This window comes from Eublepharis macularius, chromosome 15, assembly GCF_028583425.1.
Source record: "Eublepharis macularius isolate TG4126 chromosome 15, MPM_Emac_v1.0, whole genome shotgun sequence".
NCBI classification, from domain to species: domain Eukaryota; kingdom Metazoa; phylum Chordata; class Lepidosauria; order Squamata; family Eublepharidae; genus Eublepharis; species Eublepharis macularius.
In genome coordinates this window covers 38,387,712-38,407,876 of record NC_072804.1, presented here as the reverse complement: position 1 = coordinate 38,407,876, position 20,165 = coordinate 38,387,712, and the positions used below count along the sequence as shown (strand labels likewise).

At 50.5% G+C, this 20,165-nt stretch overlaps 1 protein-coding gene across 2 annotated transcripts; it reads right to left on the bottom strand.

The window, feature by feature from the left end:
• Positions 1-1,987: 1,987 nt before the first annotated feature.
• Positions 1,988-19,721, bottom strand: SH3D21 (SH3 domain containing 21). 2 transcript variants are annotated; one of them, XM_054999980.1, is made up of 17 exons: positions 19,655-19,721; positions 18,569-18,726; positions 14,768-14,828; positions 14,091-14,215; positions 13,082-13,172; positions 12,853-12,947; positions 12,542-12,602; positions 12,051-12,157; positions 11,021-11,119; positions 10,554-10,590; positions 10,369-10,437; positions 9,728-9,842; positions 8,815-8,879; positions 8,549-8,664; positions 4,549-4,700; positions 2,591-2,654; positions 1,988-2,436 (listed from the first exon to the last, which is right to left on the bottom strand). In XM_054999980.1, the coding sequence occupies exons 1-17, from the start codon at positions 19,656-19,658 to the stop codon at positions 2,302-2,304; spliced, it is 1,554 nt and encodes a 517-aa protein (XP_054855955.1). In that variant the 5' UTR covers positions 19,659-19,721; the 3' UTR covers positions 1,988-2,301. The 2 variants fall into 2 exon arrangements, with proteins under 2 accessions (XP_054855955.1, XP_054855956.1); XM_054999981.1 differs by lacking the exon at positions 14,768-14,828.
• Positions 19,722-20,165: the final 444 nt, after the last annotated feature.

Below are 20,165 nucleotides of genomic sequence, written 5' to 3'. Positions count from 1 at the left end.
GCTTAGAATTAATTTTGTAATCTGGGAAGTGAGTAACCCTTTCCCCTCGTCCCCCCGAAATGCTTAGGGGGAGGTGGCGTGGGATCACTGTTCTTTTCTGCAGGAAAAAGGGATGGTAAAACCTACCCACCCACCCCCGCACGATCCTGGCTTAATAAAAATAGCCCATCCTCTGCCCCTGTAATTGGAGCCAGATGTTTTCCTGCAGGGTAAGAGGCCAGGCAGGAGCCTGCCTGGAATGCAGGGGGAAGGGTGTGATGGGGGGGATGAAAACCATCCACAGCATGGGGGGGGGGCTGGCAGAGAGAAATCAAAGCAGATGCGGGGGGAGTGGTGTCTGGGGGGGGTCACTTCAAGCTCTTTCCTGCTCTTTTGGCTGTTGATAAAAACCGGAGGCCAGTCTTTTACTTCCCACTTCTGGCCAGCTGTGCTTTCTCCCCCTCTTCCTCCCGCAAGCCAAAGATGAGGCTGCCTGCAGTCCTTTTCACAAGGAGGAAAGACGGGTTTCTCCCACACATTTGGGGCTTTAAAAAGCCTCAGCACAGCTCCAGACAGATGCTCCTAAACACTACATAGGCTTTTAACCAGCATGGATTAGGCTGCTATGGGGGGCACGCAGAAAGGAACCCAGCCCCACTCCTTCCCAGGTGCGCTGGCCCCAGTTGTGGCACCATCTCGTGGCAGAAACTGTATCTACACGGTGATCCAAATCAAACTGCACTTTCGGCTTCTTGACTTCTCTGTAACAAGAGTGGGAGGGGAAGGGAAGAGCTTGGTGGTTAAAATTGGTTTTGGCTACCTTGGCAATGAAGGTGGGATGGTGTAGCTCAGTCTCGTCAGATCTGGGAAGCTAAACAAGGTCACAGTACTTGGATGGGCAACAACAACAAAAGAGGGGCTGCTCTGTAGAAGGCAGGAACGGCAATCTACTTCTTGCTTGGCTTGAAACCCCTTGCTGAGGTCACTCTAAGTTGGCTGCAACTTGATGGCATGTACGTACATAGTCTTTCTCTCTCTCCATTAGCAAGGCGGAGCCTAGGACTTGTGTGGGGCTCCCAAGCAGGAAAAGGGCAGGCTAGAACACTGCTTCGAAATCCATAAGGAAATAATAAAGAGAGGGGTTAAGCAAGAGCCCCTGTCTCTCCTCTCATCTTTGTGTGCTGTCTTCCTACAAGCAAAAAGCAGCAGGTTGGCTTCAGCAGGCAGCTGTGAAAAAGGCACTGGTCTCTCTTCCACCATCAGCTTGTGACCTGAAAACAGACACCTGTCAATCCCACCCCCCATTCTGAACCTCTAAGGAGAAGCCCCTGTCAAGAGCCCACTCCCCGCAACATGTTTGGATGAGGCTCAGTTCTTGCCCTCTTCTGCTTTCCAACCAGGTGAATTTGCCTCACTCTGAAAGATTCAAAGTATTGGAGGAAAACAGCCAGAAGGATGAGAACTGACCCATTAATCCATATTTTGTGGGTTATAGACTGTTTACATGAATGAAAGGGAGAGTAGCCTGGTTTCAATATAAAAATATTTTAATTTTAAATTAAGAGGAAATTGGACTATGCAGAAGAATTTCCTGCCGTTTGGCCCCATAGCAGCAGCTGCCCAGGGAAAAGGCAGATTTCTTCATCCTTCAACCCCCACCCCCATCCCATATTAGTAACCATTAAAAACAACAGTAATGGGTATTTTACTAAGTGCTGCCTGGAAGGAAGAATGGAGACCACTAAAGTAAACAGGGTCTAGAGTCATTTAACCACAGCTTTCCACCAAAAAATGTGGATTCTGTCAACAGCCCCCGTAAGCATACTGGTAAAAGTTCTCATACTTCTAAAAAGGAAAGCCACTAGTTAAACCAGTTTTGTATGTCACTGTGCCCTATGTGCACAATGGCTTCTAGGCCCGCCTTCCCAATTCCCCATGTGAAATTTACTGGTTGGTCAGTCAAGAATGGGTACAGACCAAGCTCTGGTGGGAGATGCTCACTCGAGGCGGCAGAATTCAGGCAGCAAAAAAGGACAGGTGAAACCAATCCTGGCAGTGCCAGCCAGCAAGTCCCAGCTGTACCCCACCTTCAGGCCATGCCGGGGGGGCAGGATAGGTGTTCTCAGTTCCTTGCAAGCCCAACTGAAACGGAACAGTTCAAGCAGGGGGAAGTGATGGCACTGGGCCTTGCAGTGCATGCTGGAACCCAAGACATTGATGGGAGCAGGACAGAAGGAAACAAAGCCCCCGACTCTACAGAGTGGCTGACTAGATCTTTCCTCCACAGCAGTTCCAGGCCATGGGAGAATGGTGTGGCTCCCCTCAAGAGTCCTTGGTGGAGACAGCAGGCAACAGGTTCTGCACTGGTGAGGTGGCACCGAAGCCTGGGGCTCCATCCCCAGAGATCACATTCCTACAGCCCTGGGCCAGGGTCTGCTTCAGCTGCTTAATTTCAGCCTGCAAAAACGGAACACAAGGGTGAGGCAAGGGCAGAGTTCACAAAACCCATTAGAGGCACACGCAGGAAACCGCGCTCTCCAGGATGGCTTTTTTGAAGCCTAGCGGGGCAGAGTAGCGACTCTTCCCACCCACCCCATCTGCCATGCCTCACCTCTAGGGCTGCCCTTTTCGCCTGCTCCTGACACAGCTGCTCCTTCAGCTCCTCCATGTCTCTCCTGCAAGGAAAATGCATGAGGCTAGGGTTGCCAACCTCCAGGTCGAACCTGGAGGTCACCCGGAATTACAACTGATCTCCAGACCATAGAGATCCATTTCCCTACAGAAAACAGTTTCTTTGGAGGGTGGACTCCATGGCATTATAGCCTGCTGAGGTCCCTCCTCACCCTGTCCTGCCCTGGCTCCACCACCAGGAAATTTCCCAACCTAGAGCTGACAACCCTAGTATGAAGCCCCACAGATCCAGAGGGACAAAACATAGTGAGGAGCAAGCACTAGAGCCTTGGGATTTTGGAGGAAGAGTTAAGGGTAGGGGGTTCCCAGCTGCCCACTGATCACTGGCAAACCACCTGGTGATTGCCTGTCACTGGCAGGCAACCCATACAAGTGCACAGCAGGTGCACTCCCAGTGGAGCACGATGACATCACTTTCTGAAGTGATGTCATTGCATCAGCTGCAGGGACTGTTCCCTCACTTTGCGGGGGCCAATTCTGGCCCCAAACAGGCTGAATTGGCCCTTTGGAAAGCACAGGAGAGCTCCCACCGCTGGTGCAATGATGTCTCTTCGGGATGCTGTTCCCAGCAACACTCAGCCCTCCTGGCAGGACACCTTGGGGACTTGGCAACCCTAGCAGAGGGTCACCCAAGGAGACACTTAAAACAACATCATCTAATTACAAACACTGGAACAACCTGAAAATGTTATTTTTTCACATTTACATGGTGTGTGCATACACTGTTTTATGCTTGAAATAAGCAACAGCATTCTGTCAACATCTAAAGCTGGAGACAGACAATTGTCTGAGAGCCAGGAGTGGTTCAAGAAAGGCACACCAGCTGTGTCCCCTACAGCATCCCAACTCCCTGGAGCATCTTCCCACTCCACCCTTTTCCAGATGGTGCACAGACAAGAAGAGCGCAGGCCTGCAACACTCACTGGGCAATCCCTATTAAGAATTCCTGGGTCTGATGCCAGAGTGCTTAGCTACACAGATCCTAAGAGCGGAACTACAAGTGACAAAAGGCACAGATTGGACACTTGTCAGCTTCCCTCAAGTTTTGATGGGAAATGTAGGCAGCTTGGCGGAATGTTGGACAAGTGACAGTTGAAAAGACCACTGGACAGCAGTCAGAGAGCCAAGCTGCAAGACTAGGATGCCTACATTTCCCATCAAAACTTGAGGGAAGCTGACAAGTGTCCAACCTGTGCCTTTTGTCACTTGTAGTTCCGCTCTTAGTCTGGCCAGGAGAGGTATTTAGGGCTGATGTGCATGCACAGAAAGCAAGCACACTTCTTCTCCTGCCTTTCTTTGCATGCTTTCTGAAAAGAGCAAGGCCGCTAAGTGGTGGAGAGGGTTCCCCTTATAGAAGATGCAGGGCTCTTCCTGTCACATGACTGATTCGTGTTACTTTCTGTCATGTGCTTTCAGCTCTGTGGGTCCTGTACTGCCAGCTGGGGATTGAAAGTTGAGCCCCTGGGTCTGCAAAGCTTAAAGATTCCACTGCTTATCAGTTTAGCAGAATCAGAAGCAGGAAGAGGCCACATGAAAGGGATTTCCAACTGCCTTTGGTTCTCTAAAGGCTATCAGCTGTCCCTGTGCGCAGAAGATGGAAGATGTGGCGATTCTGTCGATGGGCACTGGTGTGTCTGGTTCTACCACCAGTTGAAAACCAACTCCTGGTTTCTGGATTGTGCAGGATGGGGCTTCCTTCCCATCTACCCAGAAATCTAAGTGTGGGCCAACAAACTGCTTTTTTCAAAGAAGCCAACACACAAATCGCAATATGGACCACTTTAGCAGACAAGGGGAAAGAGGGGCTTTCCCAGCCCCTCTGAAAGGAATTTAGTCCTCCTCTCTTGAAAGAAGCTGCCCACCCGCGGCCCAGCTCACCGATGCTGAGCACGCAACACCTCCATGAAGGTCTTCAGCGAGCCAAGCTCCATCTTGAGATCCTCCAGGAACACTGGGTGTTCCCCCATTTGAGGCATTTCACTGGCTGGGGCTGGAGAGTCCTCTCTGGCAGGTAAGGATGGCGCCTTCACCTACCGAAACAAGGAAGACATTGCAGATTACAGAAGTGGGTGGAGAGATTGCTTACAGTCAACAGCAGAGAAGGGTTTCCACCTCAAGGCAGGCACTGGAGGATGGTGGTGGAGCAAGAGAAGTGACGGCATCCAGAAAAAGGGAGGAAGATGGAAGGGAAATGGAAAAAGTAAGTTTTAGAAAGATTCCTTTCTCTTTTGCAAAGGCAGCCTGAAAATCTGAATTTCCCCCAGGGGCTTCATTACATTTTTATAACTGCCAGGAATCACCGAGGCACACTGACCAAAGACCTCATTCCCCCTACCCCACATAGTCAATGCTGCTGTGGTACTGATAAACAAACATTGCGACCCATTCCAGAGGGGCAGTGTGTTGTCTCACGTAAAGGGTCTTGTGGCACCTTCAAGAGTTGTTGTGACCCGTTTAGTCAGAAGTATGAAGAGTTGCTACCCTAACCTAGATGGCCTAGGCAAGCCCGATCTCATCAAATCTCAGAAGCTAAACAGGGTCAGCCCTGCTTAGTGCTTGGATCAAACTGTTTAAAAGGCCATGGGTTCTCTCCCCAACCTCCAGGAATCCAGGGAACTGCAGGGTGGACACAGTGCACAAAAGGGGGGCCATTTTGTGCTGCTTTGTGTGTTATGTGCCGTCAAGTCGCCTCTGACCTATGGCGACCCTATGAATGAAAGACCTCCAAAACGTCCTATCACTTTGTGCTGCTAAATGGTTGTTTTTCTGCTGTTTGCCAGAAGAACACTATGGGGTCCTCACAGCACTCAATACAGCTCCCATGGGCAAGATACTGCTAATAAGTCCCCTTCAATATTCCACTGATTTCAGGCAAATTCTTTCTCCAGGACTGGCCACGGCTGTCATGAATCTGGGGTTAATTATTACTTCTTGGTTCCCCTCTTTGGGAAGGGAGGGGGTTACCACTGAGTTTTACTTTGTAGCCATCCAAAGGTCACAATTTTCTCTATATCAAAATAGCACAATTGCAAAACAATTTTAAAAATGTTAAAAGAGCCATTGGCTTTGCCAAAGTACGCACAATGTGCAAGAGTGCTTCAAAAGGGAACAAGAGCAGATTGGCACTGGTGAACACAGAGAACCAGACAGCCTGCTAGAAAACCGGAAATGCCAGACACAAAAAGAGGGAATGGACATTGAAAGGCACAATCCTTACAGGAACCCTCAGTGCACAGGGAACAGACAGGTGCTGGAATGGTGCTTTAAGTCAGAAATATTACCACAAATGAGGGCTAAAAAGAGAAAAGTGCATACCAGAAAAAGCACTGGATGGCAATAATTGCCAACGATGTTGCCTGAAATTTTGGGCTGTATCCACATGGCAAGGATTTTCCATGTTGTTTCTGTTGCCCCTGGGAATATGGAGGATTTTCAGCAGCAATGGAGTTTCTTCCCCACTCTCTCCTTGTCCACCTCTCCTGCCCCCTCCCCGTGTGCCACCAGAGAGCTTCTCAGGTTCTCTTTAAAAAAAGAATCTGTCCGCATAGCACTGAGTTATAACGATGGGTCATCCCAAAGGTTTTCCTGCAGTAGGGTACCAAACTACAGCGTTTTTGTCTTGGAACTTCCTCACAGTGTTGTTTTCCATTTGTTGCTTTTCCATGGGTTCTTTGTCAGTCCTCTGTGCTTTCTCAAATCAGATCAAAGGACGTTTTGAGAAAAAACAGGGGAATGAGGAGGAAGCCATGAAAAGAGAAAAAATGGGAACTGACTTCATGAGGAAACTGGGAGAAAAAACACTGTAGCTCAGCATCTAAATGGCAAGAAAACTTCCACGTGAGAGGATCTGATATGCCGATTATCATTTTTAAGAGCCCGAAAAGCTCTCTGTGAAACAGGGAATGGCGGCGGTGGGGGGAGCAGTGGCTGCATGCAGCTGGAGTAAGGGAGACTGGGCTCATGTGGGCAAGCCTTGCAAAAATGCACCCTTTCTCATCCATACAGCATGCAGAAGTGTTTTGACCGGGATCTTTGGGCATGATCACAGCAACCAGAGAAAAACACTTAAAATAGATGATTTTGAGATCATGCAGGTAACTCTAAAAAGCCTTGCTCCAGTTTAGACTGAAACCAGGGCAAAACATCAGCGGTGCAAGCAGCCTTTTTTTAAAAAAGTGAATGAATCGTGGCTAGAAGGCACCGTGGATTGTTTACACAGGACCTGGACGAAAGTGCTTGGGAACTGCTAGCTTCGCAGGACTACCGATCCCAAAATTCCCTGGAGGAATGACTGTGACCCAATTTAAGGAGGTCTTTCCCTTCACTTTTTGTTTCTGGAGTGTGGTTCTTGTTCTGAGCAACCATGACGTCCTGCTCTAATCTTCATCTCCGGTTTTGCCTATCCTTCACGTGCTCTTTTTTAAAACTGTTAATTGTCTGATATTTTAGGAGAGAATGCAGTCCATGCGCCGCATCATGCCCTCAGCATGGGAAATCGCACATTTCTGAACCTCCTGCTCACAGCAGCACCCTTTTCCTGCTGCACCAACAGAAAAGCTTTAAAAAAAAATCAGTAATTGTGACAGTGCTATAACACTGTGGCAATTACTGGGGTTTTTTGGTCAAACTGGAATTCTTTCTTTAGGGATACTTGCCCGACCAACAGAAGTTGTCTTCTTCTGCTCGCAGGTGAAGTTTTTCATTCGGCATTACCTTAGTGATCCTTCCTTCTTGCCGTAAGTTGTTTTTGAATAAAATTTATTTTTGCTCTGGTTTTAGTTGTTTTCATGATGTGTTTTGGTCTTCATGTTCTTTCCGACATGATTATTTTATGTATGTTTTTAATTTGTTAGCTGCCTTGGTGGCCCTTATGAGGGCAGAAAAGTGGAGTATAACTTTATAAATAAACACAATATATTTTTAAGCCCTGGGGAAAATGGCAGCCACAAGAACTAGTTGGCAGGAAAATGCACAGAAAACACCTGTGTGGAAGCTCCGATACCAGTCTGCATTCACAGAAGCAACCATGGAACCTCCACTTACTGTTACGCAGACCTGTCTATAATGAAAGATGAACTCTGGGAGGGACAGGGCTTTTTTTCAGCTGGAACGCGGTGGAATGCAGTTCCGGAACGTCTTGAAAATGGTCACATGGCTGGTGGCCCCACCCCCTGATCTCCAGACAGAGGGGAGTTTAGATTGCCCTCCGTGGGCAATCTAAACTCCCCTCTGTCTGGAGATCAGGGGGCGGGGCCACCAGCCATGTGACCATTTTCTCTGAGAGCAACCCACTGAGTTTCACCACCTCTTTTCCCAGAAAAAAAGCCCTGGGGAGGGAAAAGTAACAGGTGCGATCTAGGTACCTGCTTTTCTTTCCAGGCATTAAAACTGCCCAGGAAAGGCATTTTCAAAATCAGGAAAGTTGTGCAGGGGAGAAGGTCTTGTCAGAGCCAAATCACACACATGGACCTGCTGTGATGAAGTTCCAGCATCCCCTGTCATTTGGCTCCTAGCCCTGACCAGCCCCCCCCCCCCCCCGTCTTTCAGCAGCCCCTGCCCTCTGGGTGGGGAGGGCTTTATATAATCCCTTTGGTGAGAAGCTGCAGCAGAAGGAAAAGCTGTTTAAGCAACCGCGTCCCCCATGCTCAGTAGTGATTTCTCCCAGCTCAGGGAATCTTTTGCCTTTTCTGCACAGCTGGAGGGATGGATGTGGACGGATTAACCCTTTCTCCTCCTGAAGGCATAGAGAATTGGCACCATCCCCAATGGCACCAGCCCAACAATTCCTGCATCCTAACTTCCTCAGAAAGAATCACAGATGCTCCATCTTATAACTCCTGCCTACTACTTTGGGCTACTTAAAACGGAGGGTACCTACCACTAAGCCAGCAGTTGGCTGGCTGGGAGGCCTCTTCCCCGGCATTTTGGGGCGGTCTGCTGTTGGGTGGCTCAGTTTGGCATTGGGGAAAAGGAGAGCATCGAAAGGAGTCATTTCTGCAGAGAGACAGCAATGTCACAATTGTCAAAGGAACACCTGACCAACCTCCTCTCAGTACCCCCTCTCAACACATCAGAAAGTAGCCCCAAGAGATGCCGCGCCTGACCCCGGACCAGGGGCTCCCCTTTGACTTGGGCAGCACTCACCCACTTCACTAGCCTTGCTTTTCCCCACAGGAGCTGGCGTGCAGGAAATGGGAAAGCTTGAGGATCTGCAAGAATCATAAACAAGGACTGGAGGGATTCATTTGGCCATCTCCATAACCACCAATAAAATTGTGAGCTCTCCCACAACACACACCAAAATAAATGCCCAATAGATCTACCCAAGTTCAAGTCAACCAGTGGCTGGGGCAGCCCTCTGTCCTCTCCTGCCCATGTATTTGAATGCCTAGTTCAAGCCCAGAAAGAGATTGTTGCGAGGGGTGATATCCAAATAACTACATTCTGAGAAGATGAAGGTGGAAAAGCTGAAGACTGGAAGGACACTGTGCTTCCCACATTTGATGGCGTACAGCTGACCCTCGCTGACTCCATCGAGCCTAGGGGTTATACTGGATCCAGAATTATTACTGGAGAAGCAAGTCAATTTGGCTGCAAAAAAATTTTTTTGCTTTCTTCCATTTTCACTTAGGCCAGAGGATGGCTCCCTTCAAGCAAAGAACTAGCACAAAGAAATAGTCTAGCCCCGCCGTACATTTGCTTTTTAAAGGGAAGCGATTTTTTTTTAGAGTCCAAAATAACTCCATTCTGTCTCAGATGTAGGTAATGCTTGGGGTGAGGATGAGACCAATTACAGTATAATAAGGAAAGGAGGGACACCAAACACCCACCCACCCACCCCAAGCTCCAGTGCGAGACAAGCCACGACTCAGTGACAGAGTATGCACTTTGCTTGCATACGGTACAAGGTACAGACCCTGCCAAGCTAGCAGGACTGGGAAAGACTCCTTTTCCTGACACTCTACTGAGCTGCTGCCCATCAGAGTGGACAATACTGAGTGCACAAGAGCTAAGCTCTAGCTCAAGCTTCCAGCAGCCGCATATGCACAGATCTTACTTGTGTGGCATGACGGGGAGCGGTGGAGTCTTTGAAGGTAAAGGAGGAGTGGGCGCTCCCTTCTTGACAGGAGGATTCAGCTTGGGGGTGTCCATTTTCTTTTGTTCCTTTGCATCTGCAAGACATGAGCGGACAACTGAGGACCATCCACAGGAGAGAAGAGCAGCTGCAACTGCACATCTCCTCCCATCGAGACTGGACTTTATGTTCAAAAAGCTATTAGGTCTGTTGCTGATTTTAAAACTCAGGAAAACCACTGCAAAGCGGACTCCTTATTTGACCCAGCAGCAGGGAGATACAGCAGCCAGCCCAAAACTACCTTGTGAACCCACATTTTGTACCTGTTGTTAAAGAGGGAGTTGAACAGATCAGAGATATGCTGCATGCAGACTCCTGCACTTCAGGAGGTCAACAATCTCTGAAACATTCCCCCCTTAGCTCTGGGAGGACTCAAAGGCCCCATACAACTTCTTGCCTATAGGCCAAGAGACACACCATTGCTCCCTTCAATCCACAAGCAAACATGAACTGACTCACGGCAGAGAGAAGATGCAAAGGCTGGTTTGGCTAGGCAAGGGCCTCCCCTCAAGTCAGCAGAGGGCAAAAGGCACTTTCCCCCCCTGCACAAAGCCCAGGCTCACCTTTGTGGTTTCCAAGTTGTCTCTCGTCCACTTTGCTGACTTGGAAGACCTTCTTTGTTGACTTGGTGGCTTTAAAACAGGTATTTAAAAGGTTGCAGTATTTGGCATATTTATGGAATTTACACTTCAGCCTTAGTCTTCTACAAGCCAAATTATGAATATGCTATTTCAGGTCTTCTACTCACCAGAGTCTTTGCTCCTGACTGGCACTTGAGATTTGATCTACAGAAAGACAAGAGCCAGGTGACCAAAGAAAGGGACTCCTGAATCACCCTGGGCAGCAGCACAGGGCGGGCTGTGCAGATTTCACTTTTGCACCATTTAGACGCCGGCAAGGAGTACAGCCAGCCCAAATCAATGGAGGGACAGAACCCGCAACAGACCTCCGCTTTCTGCCGTTCTAGGCCTGGCCTTCAAAGACACTTTGGGAAGCACAACAGCAGAGTCGCCACTCCCTGCCTGCCTGCCTGCCACAGTTGAGATGTTAAGGAGAATTTATGGAAGGTGGGACTTGGGCCACCTGCCAGGCAAGTACCCTGTGGACTATTCCCAGACTGCAGTTTTGAACAGCCCTTCTCCGCTCCTGTGGCAAAACAGCCCACTTGCTCTGATACGTTACCCCGGCCCAAAGGACAGAACGCAGCCGTCTCACCCCTGGTTTCACTTGAGTCAAAAGCATGACAAAGTTGTCGGGAAAGAGGCCCCTCTTGCCGTGGATCTGCCCTTCCCACCAACCCACATCCACAGTGTCCTGCAAAAGAAACAGGGAAACCATTAGCTCTGGCCAAGCCGGGACCAGCGCTCTCCGTGAAAGGGTCCCAAGGACCTGCCATCTCATTCCCCAGTCCCCAGCACAGGATTTACCAGGGAACGTTGCTTCGTCCTATTGGAACTTGAGGCTGAAGGGCTTTGTTACCTGTAAGCTAGAAGCCAGACTCTCCTCCCAGAGTACAAGTGTGTGCAAAAATGCATGTGCACACAAATACACAAACCCTTTCCTGGTCCACTGCAAATATCTGTCCCTCTCTTTTCCCACTCTGCAAATGTGGGAACTGGGGACCAAGTTCAAGTGGCACCAAGTGAACCTCAGGCCTTAGGTCTTAACCGGATCAGGCACTGAAGGATCCAAGATTGGACCCCCTGAGCTCATTTGTCATAAAATCATAGTAACAAGAGACCAGTTGGGGGGGGGGAAGCACAGCTCTTCACCTTCCCCCTCCCTTGAACTGCATGCTCTCCCCTCCCGAGACAATGGCAGCTTGTGGGGATGGAGTTATTTGGTGAGTGGGTGGAGAGGGAAAACTGCTAAGCCTCCCTGGCTCGAACCCAGTGCCCCCCCCCAGCTGCTCTTCATTTAATTAGTGGGAGGATCCAGAGACCTCCCCCCTTCAACTCCTCTAGTTGAACAGGGATGACACTCCAAGGCATGTGCAGAGCATCACACCACTATGAAGCATTCGAGCTGGCTTGAGTCTCTTTTTTAAACAATAACCACTACTTTTACTAAATAACTGAGATTCCATCTCTCCCTGGGTGGAACAGCTGTTGCTTCCTACATCTGATGCTTCCTTAATTTTCTTTAAACTCTGAGCTAGGATGCGGCTCTAGGTCTTTGTGGAGAGTTCGTACCACCCTAAAGGAAGCCGCCCATCACCCCTGCCCAGGGCCTCCCCAACGCTCACCTTGCTCAGCAAGAGAACCAAGTCACCCTTCTTGAGTGGCAGCTCATCTTCGTGCTCTGGTTCATAATCAAACATGACTCGGCAATACTGAGGCACGTCAGCAGCAGCTGGAGAAGGGCAAAGGGCACATCACCACCCGAGCCCACCAGATGCTAGACTCCAGAAATCCAGGCTTCTCAGGAGTTCACAGCAGTGACCCTCAGCCCCAAGAGTCTCATTCCAGATACAGTCCTGTAAATAGTTACCTCCCCTTTCCCAACTGTTTGCAAACTGCTATCCCCTCCCCCCCCTAAGATTCCAGGCATAGCAACCCTGAATCTGATTTTGTCCCTGCTGTCTTTCTTCCCCTGTAGGACAGTCCAAAAAGAGGCCTTGGCTCAGTATAGAAAAGGGGACGCTGCCTTGTTTCCTTTTCCCAACTCCAGAAGGCAACAGTTCCCCTGAACATAGTCCGCTCAACAACACATGGGGAATTTCCAGCCCTCACTCACAGGTTTGGGGAGTCTGGGCCTTCGGGATGCAGGGAACAGACTTCTCCATCACCGTCTCCAGCTGCAGCAAAAACCGGGCAGTGCAGGAGGAAAGAGACAAGAAGGTTGCCCATGTTAATCAGGACATCCCATGGAAGGATGCTAGAAACAGCAGAGCACGCAGGTGCTGGCCTCCCCCTGCAGAGGGCAGCAGACCTGCATGGATGTCACCCAGCAATGAAACAGCTCCCAGAGTGGGTACCAGGGGGCCTGAGCAAGCCAGCCTCCTTCTGTTCCTCTTCAAAGGTCTCCCTGCACCCACCTCCACTCACCTTCCCAGCCTCAGCCTCACTGAACAAGAATGTCTCATCTGTCATTTTGGGCCGCTGTTTCGCTGCCCCTGCTTTGGAGTCTGGGAAAATTGGTTCTGCCATTGACAAAGTTGCAGGGGGACAAGAGAGAGAGTAAGCACTCAAGGGCTGCCCCCACAGCTTCTCCACCAGACCATGCCCCCCTGCCCAAGTATGACCCTCCCTCTTGCCCCATGCCTGCATTTCCCACCTGGAGAGACGGTGCCCAGTTCTTGCACAAAGTTGGAAGGGAAGGCACCCAACTGCCCGCTCTTCTTGCCCAGCCACCAGCCATCCTCAATCTGTGATGAAGGGAAAGACAAGCCATTGCATAGTCTCCCAGCGGACTCTGGGGCAACCTAAGACTTAGAATCAGCCCTCCACACACACAGGGCAAGTAACAATTCCTAGGATATGCTGGGGAAGTCCTGAAGGAAGTAAGCTGGTCGTGGAGACTCCTAAGAGTCCTGGCTCTGTTGAAAGATAAAACACCCTGCACATATGGGGCTAGATATGGGGCCATCCAAGTTGCCCTAGCCTGGATGGCCCAGGCTAGCCTGATCTTGTCAGGTCTCAGAAGCTAAGCAGAGCCATCCCTAGCACTCAGCTGAGAAACCTCCAAAGAACTCCCCTGCTGCTACACAATGGCAACCCCCCACTGTTCATCTCCTGCCTTATGAACCCTATGGAGCCGCCACCAGTTGGCTGCAACAATGGCAGTTTCTACCACCATGCAGGCATGGGAAATGGCCCCTCCCATTAGATGCTTGAAGTGACCCAATGCATTGCACAAATCCCATGGGGGGGGGCGTCTCGGCCACGACACATTCCATAGAAGAGCCCAGCTCTAAGACTGGGGGCTGGGGAGTGCAGAAGTTAATGTGAGAATTGGAGAGGGGGCCTCTGGCAAGAGCGTTGCCCTGCTGTTTGAAGGAGGCTCTGTCTTTTGTGGGCTGGAGGTGGGATTGTGAGCTGATGCAGACCCAGCCTCTCCAGGCCAACCTTGGACCTCTTGGTGAGAAAGATCCACTTTTGGAACCCACGAAGGGAGGAGGGTCAGAAGGATAAAATCCTGGGCTCGGCTGGCAACCCAAATGCCCTGCGGGATACCTCTCTCCACACCTCTACCTCTGTTTCCAGTGCAGTGCCTTCACTCACTGCAGGTGGAGGTGGAGCAGGATTTTAACTTGCTCCCCCACCCCACCCCAGCCCTGCCTCACCTCCTCCAAGATTTGCACCAGCTCTCCAGGACACAATGCCAGCTCATCTTCTTTGGCGGGGGTGTAAGGGAAGGTGACTTGGCACCAGCGCTGCTTCAGCAGGGGCGGCTTTTTCACAGCATGGACTACAGAAGGGACAAACACAGAAGGTGCCTGCATCAGAGGGAATAGAAGGCAGCAATCCCCTCCCCAACAGGAAGGGGACGCAGACCACCACCACCCCCGTCCCTAGGCCCAAATCCACCAGGTGTGTGTCTGAGTTAGATAGATTGTGGCAGGAAGTGCCTTGATTCCCTGAAGATATGGGGATGAGCTGGAAGCGCTGAGCACAAGGCATTGCAATGGAGTTTGAAAAAAGGACATCTCGGGGTGCACATTCCATTTTTCTGCGGAGTCACCTGCCGAATTGGGCTTCAGCCGCTACAGCTACTATAGCCCCCAAGACTGGAAACTCAGAGATTGTAGCTCAGGGAAGAAGCTCCAGATTCTCCCAGGAAGAAACATCACCCTCATATGACCCCAGTCCCAAAGGCCTTCAGAGAAATTCACAGCACCTTCAGATGGGTTTCATGCTTTTAAACAATTTCTATTCCTTGTGGTCACTTCCCAAGGCATTTTGTCCCCAAATGCTCTTCCTTTGAAGCTGCAAGGTAGAAGGTAGCACCCCCCCCCCTTACCGCTGCGGACAGATCGGGGACACCGCTGGGAACCATCCGCTCGGAGACTTGCTGGGATTTCCTGGGGCAGAAAACAAAAGCACAGGGGACTAAGAGCAAAGCGGATCTGAGAAAGGAAGGAGGGAGTCTGGCCCCACAGCTTATCTGGATGCCCCCCCCCAGCTTCTAAGGGCAAGAGAGGCCATTCCTGCAGCGGCTGGCACCTCTTCTGTGGCACTCCCTCCCAGTCTGCTCGCCCAGTGCCAGCACCAATGATCACCAAGCAAGAATTTGGTTGCTCACTGTGCTTTGGCAGAAAGCAATTAATTTTACACCTGCTTTAACTTGCTGCTTGGTTTATTTTACCTTTCTTTGATTGCAGTTTCACTTTGCATTAGTTTTGAATAAGTTGTAAGCTGTCTTGAGAAATCTAGCTAGTGGACAAGACTAGACACCAAGGAGGACCGCCAGGGGGAGGAGGGAGTTTCAGCAGAGGCGGCTGCTTATTGCAAGGCAGAGGGGAAAAAACTACCCCACCTAAAATTCCCTCTGGATTTCCAGTCCCAAGTGAGCCCCGGAATCGCTGCACTATGACACAGAAGCAAATGCAGTGTGTGCAGGGTGGTGTTAGTGGGGGAATAAGAGACCCACCACTTCCCAGCAGATCAAGAGGTGAGGCTTAGAGGGAACGACACTTCTCCTACCCTCTTTCCTCTCTCACAGCCAGACCACCACCACCCTTTCATTCCCCTGACCAGACTAGCATGCTAGAACTGGTGTGCTGTACACAAGATCACAGGACGCAGGCACAAGAAATCAAGGAAAGGGAGAAAAGTGCTGCATAGCCGTTGCACAGCCAGTCCTCCTTACAAGTACACAACACTTTTGCTCTCTGGAGCCATGGGCCAGTCCAACAGCTCCCCCTTTTGGAAGAAGAACTCAGGCTCCATTTTAACACAGCAAGTGCCATTTCACTCCAAGACCATCCAGGGCTCTTAGGTGACACCAGGGCTTTTTTCCAGCAGGAACACGGTGGAACGGAGTTCTGGCACCTCTTGAAAATGGTCACATGGCCGGTGGCCCCACCCCTGATCTCCAGACAGAGGGCAGTTTAGATTGCTGAGTGGTGCAGAGAGCATTCTAAACTCCCCTCTGTCCGGAGATCAGGGGGTAGGACCACTGGCCATGTGACCATTTTCGCCAAGGGCGATTTAAACTTTTAAAAACTCCCCCCTTGTTCCAGCTGACCCAAAGTGACGTCACTGTGCAGTCCTGAGTTCCACCACCTCTTTTCCCAGAAAAAAAGCCCTGGGTGACACCATCACCTTTCGAATTCCCTAGAGGAAAGAAGAAATAGCCCAGGAATCCTCAATCTCCCTCTTCTATTCAGGAAACAAAGTGGAGGGTGGCAGTAACTCTCCTGGGGAAATGAAGTCCCTGAGTCTTGGCAGCTGCCTCTTCAGCTGAATTCAAAGGGCCAGAGAGAGCTGCGACTCCACAGAAGCCACCGAAGGCAAGAGAAAGGGCAGGAAAGCATCCAAGCCTTCCCCTATACAATTCCCATCTTTACCTGGCGAAGAAAACCCCGCCTCCGAGCCAGAACAGCCATTCTGGGAAGCAGGAAGAACCCAAAAGGAGCATGGTCAAGGATGCCAAATTTAAAGGTGAGACTGTGGGTGTGGCCTCAAAGCCACTCCCCCTTGGAGGCAAGTCTAAACTGCAAAGCAAGAACTGAGCAATACTTAGGGGTCCGCTTTCTTCTGCAGGGACCTTGGGAATTGTAGTTCAAAGTGACAACAAGCATGTACTAGTGTGGTGTACTGGTAAGAGTGTTGGACTAGGATCTGGGAGGCCCAGGGTTCAAATCCCCATTTTGGGGAAGCTCGCTGGGAGATCTTGGGCCAGTCACACATTCTCAGCCTAACCCACCTCACAGGGTTGTTGTGAAAATAAAATGGGAGGAGAGGAGAACGATGTGAGCCACTTTGGGCCCCCATTGCAGAGAAAGGCAGGACACAACAATGAATGAATGAATGATGTACTAACAAAAATAATCTCACAAAATCACAGATCACATTGATAGTAGTCATGTCAGATCCATTCAAAAATAACTTTTTGAGCTACTAGTGTTTTCAGCCATAACAGATTTTTTTTTAATTAAGAAAAAAATTAGGTTGAGATTCTTCAGATGGGTGTCAATATGGAAACACTGAGCTAAAAGTGGGTTCAGATTCCACCTGTGGACTTAAACAGCTGCTTTTGGCTGAATCATTGTCTCTCGACTGGGAGCAACCAAGTACCTTGAACCGGCCCTCAAGAGAAGCAAGGAAGGAGCCCTTCAGACTTCTTTGCCCACCCAGCCAGCTGCAGAGCGCTAACAGTCAGGGCAACAACATGCACCTCCATGCTGGGGTCTTGTGCAGGCCTGGCCTGGCACGTGCCCATTCATAGCCCCATTTGGACCCAGCCCCGCTCACACCCCCACCTGATCAATAGGGTTGACAACCCCCAGGTGGGACCTGGAGATCTCTCAGAATTACAACTGATCTCCAGACAGCAAAGATTAGATCCCTGGAAGAAAACGGCAGCTTTGGGAAGTATATTCTAAGCTATTACACCGCTCTGAGTTCCCTCCCATCCCCAAACTCTCCCCTCCCCAGGCTCTACCTCCCAAACCTCCAGGTATTTCCCATCTCGGAGTTGGCAACTCTAGAGCAGCCTTCCCAGGGGTTGAGCAAGCCGTAGGCAAACATTTGCAGAAGGGTGGGTGCAGAATGGGCACCACCAAGTTCTTGCCCGGCTCCATGCAGCTTTCCTGCCAGCCATTATTCAAACAAAATGCAGCTTTACTCAGGAACTCATTTGCATCCCGTGCCCAGAAACTCCCAGCCAAAGGCAAATGTCCAGTTGGGTGCCTTTTAGGGCGGAAGGGAGTAGTAAAAGCAAGTTTTAAGGTGAAAGTGCGGGTGTGGGGGAAGGACAGGCAGAGCTTCTCTTCGGAAGGCAAGTCCTTACCAGAGGGGCACAGCATGGTGCAGCGGCTAGAGTGTTGGGCTAGGGGCTGGATCCCTGCTCTGCTGTGGAAGCTTGTTAGAGTGCTATTGGGCTAGTCATCCTAACCTTCCTTGCAGGGTTGTTGTGAGAATAGAGTGGAGGAGAGGAAAAGGATGTAAGCTAATTTGAGACCCCACCATGTGGAGGCAGGTGGAGGGATGGTTAAAAATGAAGTAAATAAACAAACGAAATAACCCCAGGTATGTGCAGGGGCTGCTTGTTTGCCCAGTGATGAATAGAGTGTACATGTGCAGAGACGCTTTTGGTCACATTCCTTGCCCTGAAGGGTGACAAAGGAGCTTTATGCACAATATGCCTTTGAAAAGGCCGCTGACCGGAAATCCATGAAGTGCCATCCCTCCTCCCAAATGGTAAAAGGCCATTTGCAAACACACTTCACTTTTTCAAAAGCGCACAGCGCCAATATCAACAGACCCTGAGGTGGGGCAGCTGCTGGACCCCTGGGTTCTTGGCAGAGCCCACTGCTGCCAGGACCCCCTGCCCACTTCCTCTGCCACCTATGCTCCTTCTGCATGCAGTGCCCAGTGCCCAGTGCAGGCAGCTGCGAATATGGGCAGTGAGAGAGCTTGTGATGCACAAGCAGATGGGAGGCATTTAGGTGTGGGGGACGAAACGGGGCGTGAGTGCCTGGCAGAGGAAGGGAGGGAGCCCTGAGAACTCTCTGCCCACCCCCCAAACCCACAATCTGCCCTGAAAGAGCACATAAGACACCTTTAAAAACACCATCTTGGCCCAAGTCTCGCTCACCTGCACAAAATGCTGAGGGAAAAGACCTGTCTTGCCCCCCAATTCGCCCTGCAGCCATCCCTCTTCGGGGCCCGGTTGCACCTTCTGGATGATGTCGCCGGCAGCGATCTTCAACTCGTCGCTCAGCAGGCCCTCAAAGTCAACCAAGACTAGAACCTCTGGGAGAATGGAGATATGAGTAGTGGCTGCCCCTTCACAGCCCCTTCACCTTGTGGGAGTCTGCTCCACTCCAGCCATTGACTGAGGACTAGGGTTTCCAGCCTCCAGGTGGTGGCTGGAGATCTTCTGGAATTACAACTGATCTCCAGGTTACAAAGATCAGTTCACCTGGAGAAAATGGCTGCTTTGGAGAGTGGCCTCTATGGCATTATACCATGCTGAGGTCCCTTCCCTCCCCAAACCCTGCACTTTCCAGGCTTTACCCCCAAAATCTCCAGGTATTTCCTTCCCCACTTGGATTTAGCAACCCTACTGAGGACACAAGGACTAGGTGCTCTACTACTCTGCAAGCACGCTTTGTTAGCTTGGGGGAAAGGAAGTTGTTCCCACTCAAAGGTGCTCCTCCATGTTAGGAAGCTCACAAACTATTTATAGATATCTAGACACACACGTATATTAGTTGTCACATCCTTTGACTAACAAACTTATTTACCAAATAACTTCACTAACAAACCTATTTTGCTTTGGTTCCTAGAACCAAAGTTGTCAGCCAAAATTCTCCTCAGTAATATTGCCTGGCATTTCTACAGCGCCTTCCTAAGTTCTCTGCATGCTTCTGCATATATTAGTTCCACCACACAACAGCCTTGTAGGGTAGACCACTGCTCTCCCCACTTGCCAGAAAGGGCTGGGGCTGAGAGCACAGCATCCCAAAGGCTGCCTGGAGCATTTGTGGCAGAGGCAAGAGGCTACCACCAACTTACTGAGAAAAGCAACCTTCCGTTTTCTGTGGCTGGGCAACATGTAAGATAAGGCAGCACATACTGCAGTTTCCACAGCCAAAACTTGGTGTGATAACGCAGTGAGCGATTCCAGAGCCATCCCCAGCTCAAAGGTGGCCCAGAGGAGGAGAGCCCCGCTACATACCCATGGCGGCTGAATCCTCAGCTTCTTACTGCCTCCCTCTGCATATATCCCACTGGCACTGTGCTTTCCTGGACAAAGTGAGAGAAGAAAGCCAGACACTCCCTCTATGAAGCAGGGAGGGCAAGGCCCGTCGTGACAGGCCTGGTGCGCACGCAAAAGAGGGATGGCCCCAGGCCAGGCAAGCAGGTGAGACGAGTTCCTGGCCCAGCCAAATTACAGCAAGCCAAGCAAGGAGGCCCAGTGGACTTGCTTGACCCAGAGAGGTTGCTGTGGCCTAGTGGTAGCAGGAGGAATAGGGTTGCCAATTCCAGGTTGTGAAACTCCTGAAGATTTGGAGGGTGCAGCCCGGACAGGGCAGGGTTTGGGAAAGGGAGGGACATCAGGGGGTATAATGCCATAGAGTCCACCCTCGTAAAGCAGCCATGTTCACCACTGGAACTGATCTCTATGACCTGGAGATCAGTTGTAATTCCAGGAGATCTCCAGCTACCTCCTGGAGACTGGCAGGTGT